Source organism: Ochotona curzoniae, unplaced genomic scaffold (genome assembly GCF_017591425.1).
Source record: "Ochotona curzoniae isolate NIBS_2020 unplaced genomic scaffold, NIBS_Ocur_1.0 contig_2688, whole genome shotgun sequence".
NCBI classification, from domain to species: Eukaryota; Metazoa; Chordata; class Mammalia; order Lagomorpha; family Ochotonidae; genus Ochotona; species Ochotona curzoniae.
In genome coordinates, this window is record NW_024465553.1 from 6,416,741 (window position 1) to 6,437,779 (window position 21,039).

Here is a 21,039-nt window from a genome sequence, read left to right on the forward strand (position 1 = left end):
GACCAAGCCAGGTTTAGCTTCACCTGCCCCATCCCCCGTGGAGCTGCCTGACTCACCACCCCGGCAGTGTCCCACCTGGCTGGGAACCTGCTGGTTACCCTGGGTGTCCCACCTGGCTCCTGGATTCCTAGCCTTCCCAGAGCCTGTGTGCCTGCCTGATGAGCATTCAGGACTTGGGAGAGGGTGGGGCCTGTGGATAGCATCCCAGGAAGAGGGGACTGAGCAGGCCCAGCTGGTGTGTATGTGCGCAGGTGAGGTCGTGGAAGGTCCCTCGGCCTACAGGTGTCTGTGGTGAATCTGCTGTGGGCCAGGCAGGGTGGAGGACCACGCAGGGAACTAGATGGGGGCTGGAGAGAGAGTAGTACATGTGTGAGGAGTGAGAGATGGGGCAGGCCACAGGGCTGAAGATACAGGCAGGAACCTGGCACACAGCTTGGGTTCACCGGACCAAGAGCATGCCATCCTGAGGGCTCTGAGCCCCAAAGAACGGTTTGAGCAGGAGTATCTGCCATGGGCTTGGAGTGGAGACACCCCAAGTGCCCACCTGCACCTGAGGGGCTCCATGCAGTGCAAAACTCTGCTCTTAGAGTCATATCTCAACGATGAGAATGAAGCCATGGTTTTTGTGTGATGAGGAGCCAGGTGGACCTGTTCTTGACCTGAGACCCTGTTCCCAGGAAGTTCTCTAGCTGGCGGAAGTATGCTACATGTGGGGAGAGCAGGCAGCTGGAGGCCCCCTTGCACCTGGGCCCTGGGAGGGCATTCAGGGGCACCTCTGGCCCCCTGCCCCATCTTCTCATCTTCATCATGGATCATTGGTGTTCACTGACAGCATGCACTGGCTTTCTTGCAAAAAAAAAAGGACAAAGCTGCAAAAGCAGAGGATAGACACCCTAAGTTCTCTCTCAGTACCTGTCAGAACACCCCTTATATCAGGGCATCCCCCTGGGAACAAGCTTCCCTGGTCGAGGCCAACACAGGCTCTTGGGAGAGGCAAGCTGGTGGGGGCCATACCCCCTGCATCTCCCCCTTGCCTGTCCCTGGACTGGGGTCCTTCTGTAACCCAGGGCAGGGATGTGGCACAAGTTCATACCCCTGGCCCTAGCCCCGAGTCCTTGGCACTGGTCAGGAAAAGCGGGTTCTGTCACCGAAGCTCCTGCTTGGCTTTGGGGATGTAACGTCAGGAGCCAGTCGGTGCTGGCAGGAGCCAGGACCATCCATTATCTGCCGTTTCCCACTTGGCACCTGTGCACTCCAGCTTGCCTCAGACCATCCCTAGTAAGCCGTGTTCAGCATGTGTTTACCCTGAGGCACCCCCAGTCTCTGAGCTGAGCGTGCAGTGTTTACCCCAGGGCACCCCCAGTCTTTGAGCTGAGCGTGCACTCTGGGTTGAGGAGATGGAGGCTACAGCAGGTGCACATGGCTGATGGGCTGTGGCTCACCCACTAGGACACCGGGATTCTGGCTGACCCCACGACCTGGGGGAAGGGGTGTGAATCCCTGACGTGGGGCCCATGCCAGAGAGGACAGGGCTTACAGCATGCCGGGAGGAAGCTGTTAAGAACAGGACTGGCTGACTTGCTCCATGTTCTTCCTCTCCTGTCTTCCTGGGTGACATCAGCCCTGGGGGTTTTACCTGCTGTCTCGAAGTCACTGACCGCTTCCAGGCCCGCTGGTACCTGAGTCAAGCCTCCAGGAGGATTTTTCAGAGCTGTTTCTGGCTAACAGTGAAGTGGAGCAGAAGGCATGGGGAGTATCCACAGAGCCCTGATCATGCGCCTGCCAGGCAAGGCCTGCGTCCTGCTCCACACCCTCCCCATTTGGCCCGTCTGTTGCAGGGGACAAGGTGCTGCAGCAGTGTTGTCATGGCTGAGCGTCCTTGCTTGGTGTGGGGTCTCGCATGGGCTTTGGCACTTGCACAGTGACGTGTTGCTGTCCTTGCAGGATCGCATGGAACCATGAGGCAACACGGGCCCAAGAGTATTGTGGGCTGCATCTCTCCTCTTTTACTTCCTCCTCTCCCAGGTGCATTAGCAGGGAGCAGGATCAGAAGTGGAGCAGCCGGGACTTGAGCTGCACCACCTGCACCAACAGCACCGCCCACACCTCTTTTCTTTCAAGAAGCACTTGGGCCACATCCCTGAAGCCCAGCTGTATGGAGGTCCCTGGCAGCTCTGACTGATGGTGCCTGGAAGCAGGCTAAAGGTCCCTGAGCCTGAGGGACCCTGCTCTGATGTCGCTGCTGCTGGCACGAGCCCCTCCCAGCAAGAACCTCATCTTCAAATGGTGGTGACCTGGGTTGTGCTGGGGCCTGGTGTGCCTCCAGGGAGAGCTGCCAGGGTCCTCTGGGTCTTCAGTACATCTGTGTCACTCTCCCCCAGGCCAACTAGGGAGGGACCAACCCTCAGTAGGGGAGATGCAGGCTGGTCCCATTTCAGCCCATGGACTTGGTTTGAATGGTGATGTGGACAATGTGGGCCTCCCCAGAAGTCTGTGTTCCCGCAGGGCGAGGTGGGGGTGGAGTCATCTCTCTCTCCCTGGGATTTTCCTTGGCCTTAGTAGTGGGCCAGACTGGACCAGGTCTCCCTAGGTGGGAGTAGCCTTCACGGCCTGGCCTTGAACCTGGGGCCTTGTCTGGAGCCTAGAACACCAGGTCCTTGTTCTGCAGGCCCAGGCTGCCTGGGGCACCCAGTATCAACAATAAAAGACTTTCAACAGGAAGCTACCTGCTGCACTGTGAGCAGTGTGCGTGGCTGCTCATGAGCCCAGCTGTAAAATCAACATAAATACAGCTAACAATTGGGGAGTGGCTTACAGCGCACTTTATGCTTGTTGTAAGCCCAAAGCCAGTCCTGCAGGCCACAGAGAGCATTAATCATCCTTTTGGATGTGGAAAGGAACTTGGAAAGGAACTCAGAGACCTTGGATTGCTCGTCAAGGTCCCAGAACCGTTTGGCGGCCCAGCTGAGGTTCAAACCCAGGTGTCTTGCCACTCAGGTCCCTGTGCTGTCTGCTCTCTCTCAGCCCTTGTCCCCATGCCCTGCCCCATCTGAAGAGACCAAAGATCCCCCTGCTTTTCCCTGCCCCTTCTGGGCCGGCCACAGAAGGGTGAAGCTGCTGGTAGTGTCAGCAGTGGAGTGTGCTGGAATTTCTGTGACGGAACTTGCCGGTTCTTCACCCAACATCGAAGTGGGCTCTCCTGGTTGAGCTGATGGCAGGGAGTTGTTCTGCTTCAGGTTGCCTGCTATTTCCTGTGCTAAGGGATTGGAGGCACAGGTGGGCTCCACATTCCCTGGGTCAGGCCTGGCGTGGGACAGATTCGGCCTTGGCTAGACGCTGGCTCCTGTGGCAGCGCCTTCTGGACACAGAGAGGGTGGCATTTGGGCCTCCTGCAGGGGTGTCTGCTGCTGCCCTTATCCTGTTCTGCACTCCTACTAGTCCAGCTCATTTCCTGCTGAAAACAGGAGGGCCTGGTTGTGGCAAGCCCGTGGGTTGCCTTCAGCTCCCTGGCCCGACCTGGCCCCATCTTCTCAGGTTTCCTCCAGACAAACCTCTCTTGTGCCAGGACATGCACTTGTTGGGTTATTCCTAGGGCCGCCTCTGATGGGATGGTAGCAGGTATAGGGGAAGGGAGAGGCGCCCTGAGCCACCCAGGCTGGGAAGATGCTAAAAATGCAAGCTCAGCCTCTGTGTGGGAGCAGCTGACTACACTGATGCAAAGCCAGGTGGCTGCAGAAGGTGCCCCTGCTGAGTCCAGCAGGGTCTGCTGCTGCTGGGACTCACTGCCCGCTGCTGCTGCAGGGGGCTTCTGCCACTGGCAACCTTAGGAGGGTCCCAGTTCTGTACCATTCCCCACCAGTTCCCCTTCCCTAGCCTCATTTGCATCACCTCTGTTTTGGTCCCTACTGCTGCTCCTTCAGGATGCACCTTACCCCCCTCCATCCTCCATCACATGGCCCAGCTCTCCACAGCCCCACGGACAAGCACACGCCCCCACCCGCCCCGGCTGGTGTCCCTCCCGCCTGGCTCTCTCTACTGAGCCAGCCCCTGGTCCATTCTGCCCTGCTTTCATGTTCCCTGCAGCCTTTGTGCTCCGGTTAAAGTCTAAGCTCTCAGGAGTGTTAGGAGGCCCTCACCCCATGGGCTGGGGCCACCCCATCTCCCGCCACTCCCTAAATCAAACACCAGCAAGGCCCCAAACACTCCACATCCCTGGGCCCCTACACACAGGGCCTGAGCCGCCTTGGCAAGCTCACCTCCGCCCTTCAGATCCTGGTTTCCTGGCCCCTCCCCATCCTTCTCCTTGTAGTCACTCTGTGCTCTGGGCCGCTGGACTCAGGTCCCATAGCTGTCCCGTGTCCCCGCCCCTTACCTGTGGGCTCTCTGGGCCACTCGCCTGGGTACCACTGAGGAAGCTGGCATGCCTGTGGCCCTTGGTGAAGGACCTGTGTCCTTGTTGACTATCCCAGAGTCAGCTGAGCCCAAGAAGTGCTTTTGAGGGCCCTCAAGGAACTCAAACTCCTCAACAGCTTCGCCCTCTGAAGTCATCAACTTCAGGTTGGAGTGGGACAGATCCTTGCCCTCCACCCTGCTTGTATCTGGGGGTGCCCAGGAGTGCAGTTTTGTTCATGTATACGACCAGGAAAAGAATGTTCTCTTTCACAGGGGCAGTTTGGGGCCTGTCCCCTTATTCATGCCTTCAGCCCTGGAGCCTTGGCAGCACTCTTGTGACCATGAGGTAACAGGCACCCAGACAGAAGTCTCCACAGTGAACATGGCAGAGCAGGAATCAGAAAAGCACCTGTTCTTGCTGATGCCAGGCTATGGAGACACCCCCAGAGACCCACCTGCCTCCCAGTTTTCCGGCTTTGGGATCAGAGCTGTTTTTTCATCAGCGGTTAAAATCAAACACTTCCTCTCTGGCGATTCTAAGCTTGGTGGGATTTGTTCTTTGTTACCAGAAAGCCGAACACACCTGAGGGACCCGGACCAGCCGTCACGGAAACAAGATGTGGGCTGCTGGGTGCACTTGCCAAGCAGAGGGTGACGGGTGGGCATCACACTCCTCTGGATGTGGGTCAGGGTGAAAGGCACATTGTGAAGGCCCCTTGGGGCAGGCATCACCTATCACAACACAGATGCATGTGTGAAACCAGGTGTCACTAAGCAGAATTTATTAGCTCCATGTGTTTCAAGAGCATGCAGAGCTTGCAGCTTTCGAGCCAGGAAGGACTAAAATATACGTCAGGGCGTCACTGATGTGTTCTCCATCCTGCAGGCTTACTGGGAGGGTTACATCAGGTGGGCCGTTGTCAGTTGCATGGCAGCAGTTGCTAGTCACTGCCCGCTGCCCTCCCCTCCCCGCCGGGGCCTGAATCGCCAGTGTGGAGGGCTGGTAAGGTTCTGACTAGGTCGGGCTCAGGCCGTGTCCTTTGTGTGCTGGTTTCCAGGGCTGCCCTGTGAGTGCCCGTCAGCCGGAAAGCTCCACCAAACACAAAAGTCATGGATCTGGCTCTCACAGTGCATCAGTGCTCCCTCTGTCCGACCCCCAACCCCTCCCCAGCCCCGGTTCAGTCCCCAGCTCCCAGACACTACACTGGTCCTATGCTAGTGCCTCTTCCTGCATGTGCCTCTACCCTGTTTCTGATAGGGACATTGGCACATAGGGAAAGGCAGCCTGAGCCAGGCCATCCTGTATAGCTCTGTGCCACTACCATGGGCCCCCCAGTTAATGCCATTTCTTTGTGCCTTGGTGCCCCTTTCTGCAGAACTGAGTGGGGGAGTAGCCAGGGCCTGTGGGGCCACACTCTTGAGGCCTTGAGGCCAGCCCCAGGGGAGTGTCGGTTTGAGCTTCCGTTCAGCCTGGCAGGTGCCAGCTGATGGCTGCAGGCCACCTGGTGTTTGGCATAGAAGCAAAAGGCCTGGGAGTGGGGCTGGGCCCAGAGAGGGCTGCGTGTGTGTTGGGAACTTGAGGGCCAGGGTTGCCTCATGGTGGCCTGGAACTGATAAGGCCATGAGCTACGTTGTGAACCATGAAGCTGGGAGCACTGTGGACCTTTGTGGAGGGATCTGGGGAGCCATGGATTGCTTTGGAGCAAATGAAGAGACTGGTTTCCAGAAGGGTGTTCCGCTGGGTCTGGCCCAGCGTGGGTTGGGGACAGCCTGGGCTGGAAAGTCAGTTTGGAAGCAGCAGAGACATCAAAGTTGGAGAGTAGAGTTCAGTTCTTGTTGCTGGCTTTATTTTTTAAGATTTATTTATTTTTATTGCAAAGTCAGATATACCGAGAGGAAGATCTTCTGTCTGATGATTCACTCCCCAAGTGGCTGCAACTGCCAGTGCTCCACCAATCCAAAGCCAGGAACCAGAAGCTCTTCCGGGTCTCCCATGCTGGTGCAGGGTCCCAAGGCTTTGGGCCATCCTCGACTGCTTTCCCAGGCCACAGCAGGGAGCTGGATGGGAAGTGGAGCCGCCAGGATTAGAACTGGCATCTGTATGGGACCTTGGCGCATTCAAGGCAAGGACTTTAGCTGCTAGGCCACACCGCTGGGCCCCCATTGCTGGCTTTGGCTGTCAGTTCCCTGGTGATGGACAGACTGGGCTGTCACTTGTTCTGGAAGAGTGAGGGTGTGTTGAGGTGGGCCTGGGGTAGGCCTCTATGTGTCCCTAGTTGTGCTTTTTGGAGTCATCTGAGGAGCTGAATTAAGAGGCTGTGTGATCTGTCCTCTCTGTTTCTGGCTGCCACCTTGTAGGACTGGCCCCTTGGGTGTTGTCAGGGGTTCTCTGAGGAGGGGCCTGAAAATCCATCCCACCCAATTTCCCTGATCCTGGAGCCCTGGGGCAAGACCTGCTTGGTCTCGGAGGCACCAAGTGGCTACAGCCAAACTCCTCCACCCTCTTCCCACTCCGAGATTAAGCTGTGCCCACAGGGGTGGGCCAAGGCCCATGACTGCAGAGGCCACAGTGTGGCCCACGTTCTTCTGTTCTCAGTGGCGGGGGTTCTTCCCTGGTCCCAATAGTCCAGCCCCAGAACTTGCACCTGCTGTTAGGCCCCATGCCGTGTGACACTGCTAAGCAAGCTATGGGCTTATGTTTAAGCGGGGTGCCCTCAGTAATGGCTGGGGTGGTCTTCATTCTGGGGTCCCCACCCTGTGCAAGGGCCCCAGCTTCCCTGTCTGCCCAGAAAGTCTGAGATCAGGCCTCTGGTTGGTGACTCAGGCCGAGCTTGGTCTGCAGGCATCTTGTCAGCCCACATGGGCTATTTGCATTCTTGGCTCAGAGCTTACTGTCAAGGTTTAAATTGCACTTTTGTCCTGCTCTTATGCAGTTCCAGTTCGTGGTGCCTGCTTATTCCTGGACCCTGCAGTCTGGCTAGCTCCCTGGCTGGTGGGGATCAAAGGATGTCAGTTACAAGCCGGATTCTGGCGTGATTAGCATTGAGGACTCTGGGGGAAGGGGAGCAGGGTCTCCATTTGCCTGACAACTGGTGACAGGTGCAGACATGGATTTGGGGACTGTAACTGCCTCAGGAACCAAGTTGAAACCAGAACTGTGGGAAAGTAGTCAGAGGCGATCAGGTAGAGGAGTAGGGGTGGGGGTGTGGGAAGGACCCCAGTGTAGGGGGCCAGCCCTGTTTCTGCAAGGGTCAGACTTGAGGGCATGGATAAGCCTGTTGGACCCTGGATGTCCCTCTGTGCCAGGTGCCTGACGGCAGCAGCCCCAGTGATTGGCGCAATGAAGCCGCCGATAAGGAGGTGGCCTGTCCCTGCCGGGCCGAGGCTGCCCCAGGACTGAGGGCATGTGTCTGCCTCGTGTGCTTTGTTCTCGGGCAGGTGGGGCTGGACTGGAGTTGCAGGGGCCGCATCTTCCCGCTCTGGCAGGGAAGGATGAAATCACCTATTGGAAAGTTGCCATAAAGAGGGAGTGGCCAGTGGGGTGGCCCCTGTGTGGGGAGCCCTGAGGGTGTGGCCTTCTCCCTCACTGACTACCTGGCATCTACTCCCCGCGGGGCCTTTGCCCCTCTGGGGACATACCACAGTGGACATGACTCCAGGCTGCCCAGGCATGTAGTTGGGGCCGGCTTATTGTAGCTCCCTGAGCCCCAGCTTTCCACCTCCAAGTGCCGTAACCTGCTTGCAGTTCAGCTTACAAACAGGCGTCAGTATTTTGTGCTTATGGAAAATTTCATCTCCTCCTCCTCCGAGGTTGCTGTCTTCCTGCTCCCAGGGCCCTGGCGGGCAGTGCACAGGAGGCTGGTATCTGTGCTGTAAAGCCCACGGAGAGCCTTGCTGACCCTGTTCCAGTTCCCCATCGGCTGCCCCATCTGCGAGCTTGAGCAAAACCTTCAGAATAGGAAAGGGGGGAGGGAGGGTGCCACGCAGCCTTCTGCAGGTAACTGCCTATTGGGGAGGGGCAGGGGGGTTTCGATGACTTAAGAAGGTGCCGTTCATTTCCCGAGACCCCCCTCATCCCATTGATTGAGACCAGAGCTCCTTGGCTGGGGCACACCTTCCTGTCTGCCCCTGACCGTTTGCTGAGTGGGCGTTTGTCAGAACTGCAGGGTAGTAGCAAAGAGAGGAGAGCAAAGGAATCCGCTCTTATTATGTGGGAGCCTTGGGTTTGAGATCCAGGACAGTCTTCTTTGGAACACAGATTTCCTTAAGAAAAGAACCTCAATTTGCCTGGTGTTAATTGGGAATGGTGAGGACTGGGAGAGTGTGCCTGCACGAGGCGGATGTGTGATGGGCGCCACGCTGCTGTTGTTTCACCACAGTATCAGAGACCTGGGCACCCAGGGAGATGAGTGGCTGCAGTGTCGGACACGTCTGCATGCCAAGTGTGGCCTGCTCTCCTGTGCTGACCAGGATGAAGCTTCTTTTTAAGCCCCGGCCTCTGCACACCTAATCGAATGAAGTGTGACAGGTGGGGAGCCAGAGACCCCAGACAGCTAAGTTGCTTGGTGCTGGTTCCAGGTCCCTGTGTTTCAGCCTCTTGCCTTCCAAGCATGGCCATTTCTTCCTGGTCCTGTGGAGTCGACCCCGGAGCAGAGTGTACAATCACAGGGAAGAAGAGTGGCAGGAATCCAGGCTGGGCATGGTGCCACTTCCTGCTCAGACAGCGCCATGGGCTTCCCTGGGAGGAAACCTTGACCCCTCTAGAGGAGGCTGGAGGCACAGCAGGTAGGAAGAGGAGGGAGTGGCCTGGAGGGGGCAGAGACCTGTCCCCTGGACAGTGCTGTCGCGTCCTTGTCCCTCAGGCCACCTTCATAGGAGAAGGCAAACCCTGCTTCATGACCCAGGCTCATGCTTGCTTGTGCCCAGCTCTGAGGACTGTCACTACAAAGATTAGCCCTAAAGAAACAAAAATGCCATCTGGGTTCAGAGGATACCCTGAGAGTTGGGGCAACGAGTACGTGTGCTCTTGGGGTGTGCCTTGTATGGGATGCCTAAGGGGAGGGTGGCAGACAAAGGGTAGACCCAGGGGAGAGCTGGAGTGAATGGGGTTCCCTCTGCCTCCCCTCCCTACAGCCTCTAGACAGCTGGAAGACCTAGGCTGCCCGTGAGGTGTGGGAAGCTGAGTGACTGCCTGTGCCTGGGGTGCTGTATGTGTGGGACCGACCATGAACACCACGGACCTGTGAGGTGGGGCCCAGTTCAGGGAGGAGCCTTGGGGTTGAGCCGCTAGGAAGGCAGGGACTGTGCAGCCTCTGGAGGCAAGGAGGAGGGGAACCGGCAGGGATGCGCTTCATTTGCTGGGAATAGGGAGGTACTGGTGAGGGTACCTCAGCCATGAGAGCCGTCCAGGGGAGCCCCTGCAAGGCCTGTGGGGCCTCTTTCAGTGTTCCCTTCGGAGGAGAACTGAGCAAGAACTAGGTCCCAGGCTTAGGTGTGAAGAGTTGCTTGTGCTTTGCTGTTTGCAGGAAATGCTGTATTCCCCCGAATGCAGTTTTTCAGTTAGTGGAGTGAACCTCCTCATCTTTAGAAAGTTGGGTTTCCTGATTTAAACATAACCCCCTCTGAAAGCAGTGTAGGGACTGTGTTGTTTATAACCCCACAATTAGCAGCCAAGGGGGTTGGCATTGTGCTATAGTGCATTAAGCCACTGCTTGCAATACCAGCATCCCGTATGAGCTCTGATTTGAACATTAGCCACTCGCAATCTAGCTCCTTGCTAATATGCTCAAAAGAGCAGCAAAAAGATGTCCCAAGTGCTTGGGTCCCTGCCACCCATCCATGTGGGAGACCTGGATGGAGGTTGTTTTTTTTTTTTAAAGATTTATTTTCATTATTTGGAAGTCAGAGTTGCACAGAAATGGGGGAGAGAAATGGAGGAGGGAGAGAAAAAACTTCCATCCACTGGTTCACTCCCCAAATGGCTACAGTGGCCAAGTTTGGGCCTGGCAGAAGCCAGGACTTCTTTGGGTCTTTGGCCTGGGTGGCAGAGGCCCGCTTGGGTCATCTTCTGCTGCCTTCCCGGATGTATTGGCAGGGATGGTGGAGGCCAGCCTCACAGGTGGGTGCAGAGGGAAGCAGGTAAGGGGCCAGGAGATCAGGCCGCCCAGGCCTGGGCAGATCCTTCAGGCACTGCCACAGCGACGCCTGACTTCCCATTTCCTGAAATGCCTTTACTGATTCTCAGCACATTTAGAATTTGCGTTAGAGGTCAGTGCGAATTCAGCCCTTGGCCAACTCCGAAAGGAGGCGGGCACATGCATGCACACACAAACACACACACGCACATGCTCGCTGTGCTCCCGGAGGTGAGCGCTGACTCTCCCACCCCCACCCTGATTGCAGCCCTGTAGCCTGTACCCAGCATCGCCTGGTGGGGTCATGGGCTTGGCAGGGAGGTTTGCTGTGACTCCAGGGCTTCCTGTGTGGTCCTCAGGGGGTGAACTGACGTGGCTTGGAGCAGGACTGCCCCTGTGGCAGGGGAGCCCGCTTCCCCCCAGGCTGCCCCTTTCAGTTGCCTGGTCCTGCAACTTCCTCCAGGAACAGATCCTTGGCAGGTGAGGGTTACTGCCTGAGAGAGGAGTGAAGGGAAGGTGGGGGTACAGCCCAGGCCTGACCCCTCAGCAGCGAAGCTGGGCTCTGGCTTTCCCAGGGTGCCTTATGCCTTTGAGGGCCCCGGGTGGCTCACAGCCCCTGCCCGTCTGCCCTGGAAGGTGCTTAGCCATTCCTGGCTCTGGGCCGCCCTCGGCCTGCCCCTCCCCTTGCAGGATTGAGATGAGTGGGTTGCTGGTGAGGATCCCAGACTGTGGAGAATAGAGGCACCGAGCCCCGTGAGTCATGAGGGGTGTGGGGGTGCAGAGAGTTGGAGGGGGCGGCATCTGGCAGCAAGCAGAGCAGCGAGCGTCTGGAGGTCTCATGGGCCTGGTGCCCAGCCTGCATCCTGCGGAAAGCCGCATGTTACTGCACACGGGGTCTGTGGAGGAGTCAGGCGCTCTTCTCCCTGGTCTTTGTCTTTACCTTGACCTGTGTGAGGCATTGGCCCAGGAGCAGCTGCCCACTGTGGCCTTGACCACATGCCCTTGGTACGTTTCAGTTCCCTGCACCCTGGAGACCTTATGAGGCTGGTTGATGTAAGGGTGGGGAGGGTTCTGCCCAGCAGGACAAGGCCACGTGTGTCTCTTCAGGGAGGCCGATCATGGGCTCCTGAAATAGATGTTGGATAGACTTGACCTATTCCCTGACTGCTGCTGTGGCCCCTGCTTGGGCAGGGGTAGCCTTGGGTTGGGTGACCACCACTCCCACCTGCTTAATCCACCCTGATGAGAGAACCCCTAACTCCTCTTACCGTCCAAGGGCTGGAGGTGAGCTGGGAAAGAGCCAGCCACCAGATGCCATGTGTACCTCCCACCGGCCTTGCCTGGAGCATCCAAGCCTCCACCACAGCCCCAGGGCTCACACCTGTGTGGACCCCTGGCCAGGCTGTTTTCTGCTGGGGGCAGCTAGCCAGTGATGGAAGGGTCGGGGCTCTGACCCCTGGCTGTGGCCTGCTTCCGTCCTGCAGCCAGGACACCTGCCCTGGGCGGCATCAGCAATGCCTCCTGTACCAGTGTGGGACACAGCCCCGGGAGCTTGTGCTGCACTGGGTTCCCCCTCCCCTGCCTCTCAGGCAGCGCCTCCTCGTAGGCCTCTGTTGTTGACCTCTTCTTCCCTCTGGCTTCTCAGGGCAGGCTTGGCACATTGCACTGGTGTGTACTATCCATCTGAGACTCCCTGGCATGCACGTTCATGTTCACATACAGGTGTCAGGTGGGGGAGGTGGCCACTGTCCTCACGGTTCAGTTCTCCCTGCACCGCCCCCCGCCCCCGGCCCTTGAATAACTGTGCTGACCCCCTGGGAATGTTCTTGCATCCCACAGAGCCTGATGGCGTTGTCTGTGGTTGGTATGGGGTTTCCAGAGGCCCCAACTCTGGCAGAGAAAGGGAGAGGTGGTGATCATGGGAACTCTGGTGGCTGAAGGTGCTGGAAGGCAACCCAGGCAAGGGGGGTGGGTGCTGGCTCTGAGGATCCACCAACCGCTCGGAACTGTAGAATGCCTTCCAGTGTGCAGCATGTGGTCGCCCGGCCCCACGTCTCAGCAGAGATCCAAGGTCACATGCGTCCCCATGCGCAGTGCTCAGACACACAGGCTGCCACTCCAGCATGGTGCGGGTGGGGTCCTCAGGAGGCTGGGGCTGGGTCTCCTGCAGCAGCCTGGTCACCACTGAGTTTCTGCCAGCTGCCTGATTCCCTGCCGTTCTCCCACTCCCCCAAGGCCCAGCTCGCATGTGCCTGTCAACGTTCTCAGGGAGAACTTAAAGAACTCGGCCTCCCATCCAAGTACTAACCAGGCATCCTTGCATAGCCTGAGTGCTGCCGAGCGGCTCAACTCCACGTGATGTTTTCATGAAAATATTCCTCCATTAACTTGCTCTCAGATATCAGTTTGGAAACTCCTCTAAGAAATGCTTTCCTGGGATTGGAGGGGAGCGGTCCTGGCTTCAGAGCTGCAGAAGTCTCCTCCACAGGCTTTGTGGAAGTTTGGCCCAAAAGCTTAGCTTCTATGTTGTTGGGGAGTGGTACATGGAGAGCACTCTAGGTTGGTTTTTGGAGCATGCTTTGCCTCCTGTGACTGGGGCTGCCAGCTGCCGTTTAGGAGTTGCGTGCAGTTGAAGGAAAAGCGGGGCTGTTTTCTGGTTTTAGTAGCAAAGCATCCCAGACTGGGAGTTCAGCTAGGAAAGAAGGGAGAAGCTCTGGCCGGGAAATGAGGATAATTCTTGGGTATTGGCAGCCATTCCCATTCTGCTGGCTCTCAGGGCCAGAACTGGAGGTCCCATTTGAGGTCTGGGATCTCCATCAAAGTCCCTGTTAGATGATGGCACTGGGCCATCTGCCAAGCCAGTGCCAGACCCCTGACCTGTAGGCCACTGTGCTTTGTAAAAACTGTTGTTTCTAAAGTTCTTTCCTAAGGCTACATTCCTGGAGTTCTGGGCATCCTGGAGCCCTCCCCAGGTCAGTCCAGACAGCGCTTCCCGTGCCCTCAGGCAGTGGCTGTGTGCCATCCCACTCCATGGGTTGCACATGTGGATTAGCTGCCACTCCCTCCCTGGTGGCTGTTTCACAGTTTACTTACCTGATGAGGACAGACAGCGTGGCAGTGCCTGACTGAGTATATGCGAGTTCATCTGCAAGTTCTGTTCCTAGTTGCAGGATTCCAGGATGTAAGGGCGTGTGCATTTACAGACCCAGTGGGTGTGACCGACTTGCTCCCAGTTTGTGTCCCTCTTAGCCATAGTGGGAGGGCCAATGTTTTTTTATTTTTAAAAGATTATTTATTTATTTATTGCAAAGTCAGATACACAGAGAGGAAGAGAAATGGAGAGGAAGATCCTCCGTCCCATGCTTCACTCCCCAAGTGGCTACAATGGCTGGAGCTGAGCCAATCCGAAGTCAGGAGCAAGGAGCTTCTTCCAGGTCTCCCATGCGGGTGCAAGGTTCCAAGGCTTTGGGCCATCCTCAACTGCTTTCCCAGGCCACAGCAGGGAGCTGGATGGGAAGCGGAGCTTCCGGGATTAGAAATGGCACCCATATGGGATCCTGGCATGTGCAAGGCGAGGACTTTAGCCACTAGGCTGCTGCGCTGGGCCTGAGGGCCAATGTTTTTATCAAGCTCTAGGACTTTAACCAATCTGGTATAGGAAAAAAAAAATGACCTCTGGTGGCCTCTTGTGTCCTAGCTGCTCCACTTCCAATGTAGCATCCTGCTGACAGGGCTGGGGACAGTGGGATGGTGGCTTAGGTATTTGAGCTCCTGCCACCCACATAGAAGACCTGAGTGGAGTTGATGGCTGCTGGCTTCAACCTGGTCCAGCCCCAGCTTTTGCAGTCATTGGGAGAATGAACCAGTGGATGGAAGGTCTCTGTCTGTCTCTCCAAGTACATGTGCTGACAGTAGGAGGAGGTTTTACTCCTTCACTCTGCAGGCCAGGATGCAGCCAGGACTGCTGTCCTGGGGTCCCATAGCTAGAGGCTCAGGCCTTGCTCTCTGACCCCCTCAGCCTAAGGACAGGAGGGGAATACGTGGACCCAACCCTGGCCTGCCTCTCTGCCCCAGCCAAGCCGCACGGAGCACAGGCAAACCTTGCTGGGTGGCCTCGACGCCCTGCCATGGCACTCTACCCCAGCTGGGGTTTCATTTCCACCACGGCACCATGTAAAGAGGAAGAAGACCAAGCAATGCCCTGGGCAGCTTCGGGAGACTACAGGTGGCTTTTCCAGGATGCCGGGAAGCGGTGATGGCTCTGACCAAGGTTCTTGCCTTTTGATCCCAGGGACCTGGACAAGGGCTTTTCCCTTTCAGAGTAAATTCCTGTCGCTCTGTGCCATCCACCTCTGCAGCTGTAAAGCAAGATCCAGTTGTGCCCCAGCTGTGCCCCAGCCTCAGTCTTGCAGTTACTTGTTAGGGACCTGCTGGCTTTAACTCCTTGTTCTCCCTATTCCTTTTCCTTTCTACATGTCCTTCATTTCAACAAATGCAAAAACAATAATAATGATCTTGGGGTGGGGTACCACTGTCTTACCAGAGAGGATAGACAAGCTGGTACCCCAGATCTCAGAAGCTTAAAAGACATGAGCTATTCCTTGTTCCTGCTGCGCTCACGTGGTGGCAGCTGGGGCTGTGTTCATCCTCATCAGAGATCCCTGACTGAGCAGCCTCCATTCTGGGCCAATGCCAGAGAGAAACTCCAGAGACCTCCTACAATTGAATGTCCAGCCTGGAGAGTCACATGATCTGCCTTCCCCTGCAGCTCATTGGTTAGAACAAGTCACATGACCACACCTAGTTGCCCCGGAATCAGGCAGTGAGTGCTGCCCTGTGTCAGTGAAGAGACCCACTGTACCCACAGTGCTGCCAGTGAATGTCCCATGTGGTTGCAGTTTTGACGCACCATGTTCCCCAGCCCAGTCTCCACGGAAGCCTCTTGGCTATCATCTCTAGTACCCATCTTCTGTGGCTGTGGCCCAGCTGGGGAGCCAGTGCCTGTCCTGGCACCAGCATGCTGTGTCTGTCCTGTCCAGAGGGCTTTGGCATTTGTCCCAGAGATCATCTCCCTGACCAGCTGCCCACCAGAGGGCTTTCTGGGTCAAAGGACACGGTCATACTTATTCTTTTCATTGGCCCTTGAACCTGACTCCCCGGCTCTGGCCACAGATGGGTTTCCCTTAGTTCGTGAGAACCAGGGGACTATCCTGTTTCCCTGGAGTGCCACCGCCTGAGCAGTCAGTCCTCAGCCCTGCGCTGCTGCAAGGCCCCGCCAGCCTCGGCCCCGCCAGCCTCGGCCCCTTGCCTTCTGGGACTGAAAGGTCTTTGGCTCCCCACCCCCAACCAGTTTGCTCTTCCATCTGTCACCCTAGTGTCTGGAAACCAGTTACCAAGAAACTGTGGAACTGGGTCAGGGAGTATTTGCAACAGAGGCTGCTGGGTCAGCTGGCACCAACCTGCTAGGTTTGGTGGCAACACCAAATGACCTCTGGCTCCTGACCCCTCTGAGAGATATGTGGTGCCCCTTGGAACACACACCCACTGGCCCCAAGTCCACTGAGGTCATGTGCCCTGTGGGCAGCCTGCCTGCATCTACCTGGCCTTCGGGAGAGACCCAGCTTCTGCTTGGCAAGGCTGTGGCACACACTAGCAATGGCAATTCTGCCCCAGATCAGCAGAGTGTCCTGGGATGAGTCACACCGGCACCCTCTCGCCTTGCATCTGGGCCATTGCCGACATACCCTTGCTCGATCTGGCAACTTCTGCTTGAAGTCACAGGAAGAAAAACCCCAGGCCCTCACGCTGCCCTCTGGTGTTGTCTAGCCTTGCAAGAAGGGAGCCTGTGAGTCCTTGACCTTGAGTGTGTTCTGTCCTCCTGGCCCAGCTCTTTGGGATGTGGCCCCGCGCAGGGCTTGTTTTCACCTCTACCGGTGATGGTTAGCATTTGTGCTGCAGCGGACACTTTGGAAAGTTGTCGTGGGATCCAGGTTTTGAGCAGCTCACATGCTTGATGCGTGTGTGCACTCACTGTGACGCGCATCAGAGGAGCCTCTGCTGTGAGAACAAGAGCAGCACGCAGGGCGTAGCATGGCAGCTGGTGCTTCTGGTGTTCTGTGCTGGGGGTGGGGTGGGTGCTGTTGAGAGCCGAGACCTGGGTCCTTGGCTCAGCCTGTAGTCCATTAGTCGTCACGTCTCACCCATATGTAAATGAATGAGTCCCTGTGAGCTAGGCATGAGGGCAGAACAGGCGTGCAGGAGCTGGTGCCCGGCGCTAGGACCGTGAGGGGATGCTTTGCATTCCGAGAGAGGCCCCTTATCCTTGCGCCTGTTTGCTCCCACTCTGGCTGCAGCCACAGCATCCAAGCATGTCTGGGCCTTTGACAGCAGTCGACTCCACTCAGCTGCCTGGGGGCTCTGTGGTGGCAGGATTCTGAGCCCTCTGGAGCCAGGAACTCCCCCTGCCCAAGAAGATGAGCATTCCAGTCCTTGGAGACAGCAGCTTAGAGAACTGGCTTCACAACCAGTGGCCCCGATGCATTCCCACAGGCCCTTCCTTATAAATGGAGAAACTGAGGCACGGCACAGTGCAGTGACCCGCCCTGCCCAACAGGAACAGCTGAGCTGGACTGGGTTTCTAGGTCTGTTCTCCCTGCCTACCCACTCCCCGTAGCAGGTGCTGGGGGAGAGGGTTGCAGCATTGGGGCTTCCCCCCAGCCTAGGGTCCGGGCATCATTGGGTTAATCATTTTTGAAAGTGGAAGGCGACTCTTGGGCCACTGGAGCTCATGGCCTTTGTCCTCTCTCCTGCCAGCCCTGCCCCCACGCCCGCCACGCTGTCTTAGTCACCAGCAAACACTGGCCCCTTGTTTTCTCCGAATCCGGGACTCCAAGTGCAGCACACAGCATAGGCAGCATCAGCTTCTCAAAGTGGTTGGGGTTGCGTGATGAGCACTACAACGTCCCTGCTGGCCACAGCAACTGCCCCTGGCTGCAGTGGGCCAGCTTTCCTTGGAGGTCACCTTGCCCCTCCCTGGAGGGACCCACTGGAGCCCTTCTACACCAGAGAACCAGGAGGCTCTAGAGTGGCAGGGTGACAGCCCAGCAACCAAGGGAGGCTTCTTAGCCTCAAAACCATACCACTGCAGCATTCCAAGGTGTCCTCTCTCCCAGGATTCACCTGCCTGCTTTGGGGGCTGAAGCCGGGGAGGCTGAGGCCCCGCCGAGTGAGAGACTGACCTGGGGCAGTGGAGACACCCGTGCGGTGGGGTCCTACACATGTCCCATGAGGATGCTGTGGCAGGCCTGTCCTAGTTGCTGTTCTCATGAATGCGTGTTTTACTGGCAGAAAAATGCCTGGAAGATACACACAGGAAGGTGGCTGACTTCCAACGCCGCACTGTTTACCTTTGGCGCAGTGGCCAGGGACGCACAGAGCTTATTTTCCAAACAAGCCCTGGTTGTCAGGTCTACAGACTGTAGGCTGATGCCAGGTGGGGACGCCAGGGGCACCCCTCTGCCCACCTCCTGTTCCCAGCCCCGGGAACCCTGTGACTGCTCCTGCACAGACGTCTGCACCCTGGCGCTGCAGGGACTGCGAGGAAGCTCCTGTGGTGCAGCTGTCTCCGTGTGCAGCCGTCCTGGTCTCCCATGTGCTGTCCGTCTCAGCAGAGCCAGAGGTCCCAGCAGAAGCGAGTTGGGGTCTACAAAGTCAGGCTGCCCTTCCCCTCAGAGTCTGCACGTTCTGGGGGACGGGGTCGGGAGGGGAGGTGTATGGAGCCAGCAAGGAAAAACAAGGCCTGGGGTGTGGATGGGGGTGCTGGACCAGCTGGTGGCCCTGCGGGAGCCTTGACTGGCTGGCCTGCATCCACTTCCTCCTGCTAATGTGGTCTATGAACTTGGAGTTGCTGCTGGGAGAAGAGGGCTGGCTGCCCTTGGGGAAGAGTGGAGGGGGTGCGGTGAGGGGGCGTGTTTTGCCTCGTACATGGGCTGCTTGTCTGTCCATCACCATGGTGAGGGAAGAGCTTTCTTCAATGTTTTCTTATTCTGAAGTCCAAGGGATTTCTTCTTTCTTCCTAAATAGGGGAAATCCCGAAACTTCTTTCCTGGCGCACAGTGAAAGAGAGGAGTGAGGCCACCGGCAGGAAGGAACTGGCACATTCCCCAGGCTTAACAGGGAGACTGGGAGGATTGTTGCAGGGCCAGGCTGGCTCGAGGACGCAAGAGAGCGACCCTCGTCGCTTTCAAGTGTAGCAGGAACTGCATAGCCTAGAGGGGCCAGGCAGCTTTCAGAAATAAGGCAGGGCCCCCTGGACACCAGGGATGAGCACCATGACCCCTTGCTGCCAGTCCCACCTGTCTGCTGCTGCATGTGGCTGGCCTCAGTTGGCCTGTGAAGGGACCGCCAGCTGGCTCTGTAGGCTGGAGGTGGAGGACGCACAAGGGCGCCGGGGGACCCTGCACGAAGGGCATGGCTTTAGAGATGGGTGTGCGTCCTTACCCTGGTGCCTCCTCCACTGAGTCCCCGAACAGGTTGTGACCATTCCTGTGTTCCACTTGCCTCTTATGTCAAAGTCGCTTCTCTGTCTGTGGGTGGCAGGGCTGCACATAAGCTCCAGGCTCGCTGCCTGCTTGGACAGTCCGCCTTAGCTGTCATTATGGCGTCTCTGCTCACTACGTGGACACAGCCCCTGAGTGTGGGCGGGAGCCCCCCTTGGGGCGGGGATGGAGGCAGGCTGGGGCCTGTGGCCCTCTGGGACCTCAGCTGAGGCCAGTGGGGGGTCAGCCAGGTGCCGAGCTGGCGCCATGCAGGTAGGGGTGGCCGCGTGCCGACGGCAGACATCTGGCAGGTCAGGAAGTACCGTGTCAGGCCGCCCTGGCTGTTGGCAGGTGCTCCTGTCTTGGGGTCAGGTGGTACCGACTGTCAGCTGGCAGCTCTGTCTCCCCTGGGGCCTGATCTTCCCAACCCCATGTTCTTGAAAAAATAAAAACACATTCCGCGGTGGAGCAGGGCAAGCCTCGCTGAGTGGAACATGGAGAGGCCTGAGCTCCTTGTTCGCCGGGAGGCCTGGCTTCCAGCTTCTGTACTGCTGGATTCCGGAGCTGCCAAGCCCACCGCTCTGCGGAGAGGCTCACGGTTTTGTGGGTCTGAGTTGTGATCTAGCTGTGTGGTTTGCATGGGGTTCCCTGCCCTCTCAGAGCCCTGGTCTCCCTGGACATTCAATCATGTCCAGGGAATGCTTTTTGCATGCAAGCACTGTGCGCCCAGCTTGCTTGCTGTGCCTCTTACATGCTGGGTAGCTCCTCCTCTGAGCACTGCAGGCAGGCTTTGGCACTGTGTCGGGGTGTGTTGTGTGGCACCAGGGACTGAAGCTGTTCCTTGTGTCTGCCCTGCAGCTGAACCTCAGCCGGCCCATTGAGGAGCAGGGCCCTCTGGACGTCATCATCCATAAGCTGACCGATGTCATCCTGGAAGCCGACCAGAATGATAGCCAGTCCCTGGAGCTGGTGCACAGGTTCCAGGTGAGTGGGGGGCAGCAGAGTCACCCTCTGTGTGGGCGCCAGCAGTTCTGGGTGGGCACCTGGACAGGGCCCATGTTAGCCCATTTGTTACAGCAGAGCCCCCAAGGCTGGGGAGTGGATAATCAAGAGGTCCATTTAGCACGCAGGTCTTAGAACTTCAAGAGCATCACGCCAGCATCTTCTGGGTTCTGGCAGGGGCTCCTGGCTGTGTCATACACCGATGGGTGAAGGTCTGGTGGAGAGACGGGGAGCAGCAAGGGAGTCAGGCCTGCCCCTACATAGCAGCCCTCTTACTTGGTGAAGTGACTCTGAATCAGCACTAGTTTCTCCAACAGTAGTGCCTACCCTTCATGGGCCTTTGGGCACCCAGCCCAGCCACATGGAGGGTTAAGCTTCAACACCTGAAGTCCTGGCAGGCTCTGCCCACATCCCAGGCAGCAGAGTCCTTATCCACACTTGGAGAACAAGACCCCCCATCCCCACAGGGCTTAGAACTGAACCTTGTCTTGATGGTAGACCCCTGTGAGCATGGCTAGTGTGAGCCCTTGCATGTTCCCCGTGCTGTTTTCCCAGCAGCGTCTATGCACTGGCCCTGCAGTGACCTGGCAGTCTGGTGAGCGGCTTGGGGAGTCGCCGCTCCGACTTGCCCTGTATTTCCTCTCTTGTGGATGAGGATGAGACTCCTGGGATGCAGCTCAGGGGTCACTGGAAGCACGGTTATCTTAACAGCGAAAACTGCAGCCCTAATTGGGGTCCTTCCTAGCTTCCTTGTTGGTCTGGGGTGCTGGAGTATGTGTGCTTTTCTGGGTGATGGCAGGTTTGGATCCCGCCATCACATACATCCCCCTTCAAGGTCAGTCACCTGGAGCTCCTTCCCTCCTGCCCGGGGCTTCCACCTGCCTCCCATGCTGAGGCCCTGCTGCACGTTCCCGCTTGCTGCCTACATAGCCCAGCTAGATTTGCAGCAGCCTCCTACCATACCTGTCCTGGGG

The 21,039-nt window shown here is 57.5% G+C and overlaps 1 protein-coding gene across 1 annotated transcript in view; it reads left to right on the forward strand.

The window, feature by feature from the left end:
- ITPK1 (inositol-tetrakisphosphate 1-kinase) overlaps positions 1-21,039 on the forward strand; it is a 74,718-nt gene that overhangs the window by 36,230 nt on the left and 17,449 nt on the right. The window contains exon 3 of the mRNA XM_040975128.1: positions 19,922-20,047. Within this exon, the coding sequence (XP_040831062.1) occupies positions 19,922-20,047 (126 nt within the window). The remainder of the gene's footprint in view (positions 1-19,921; positions 20,048-21,039) is intronic.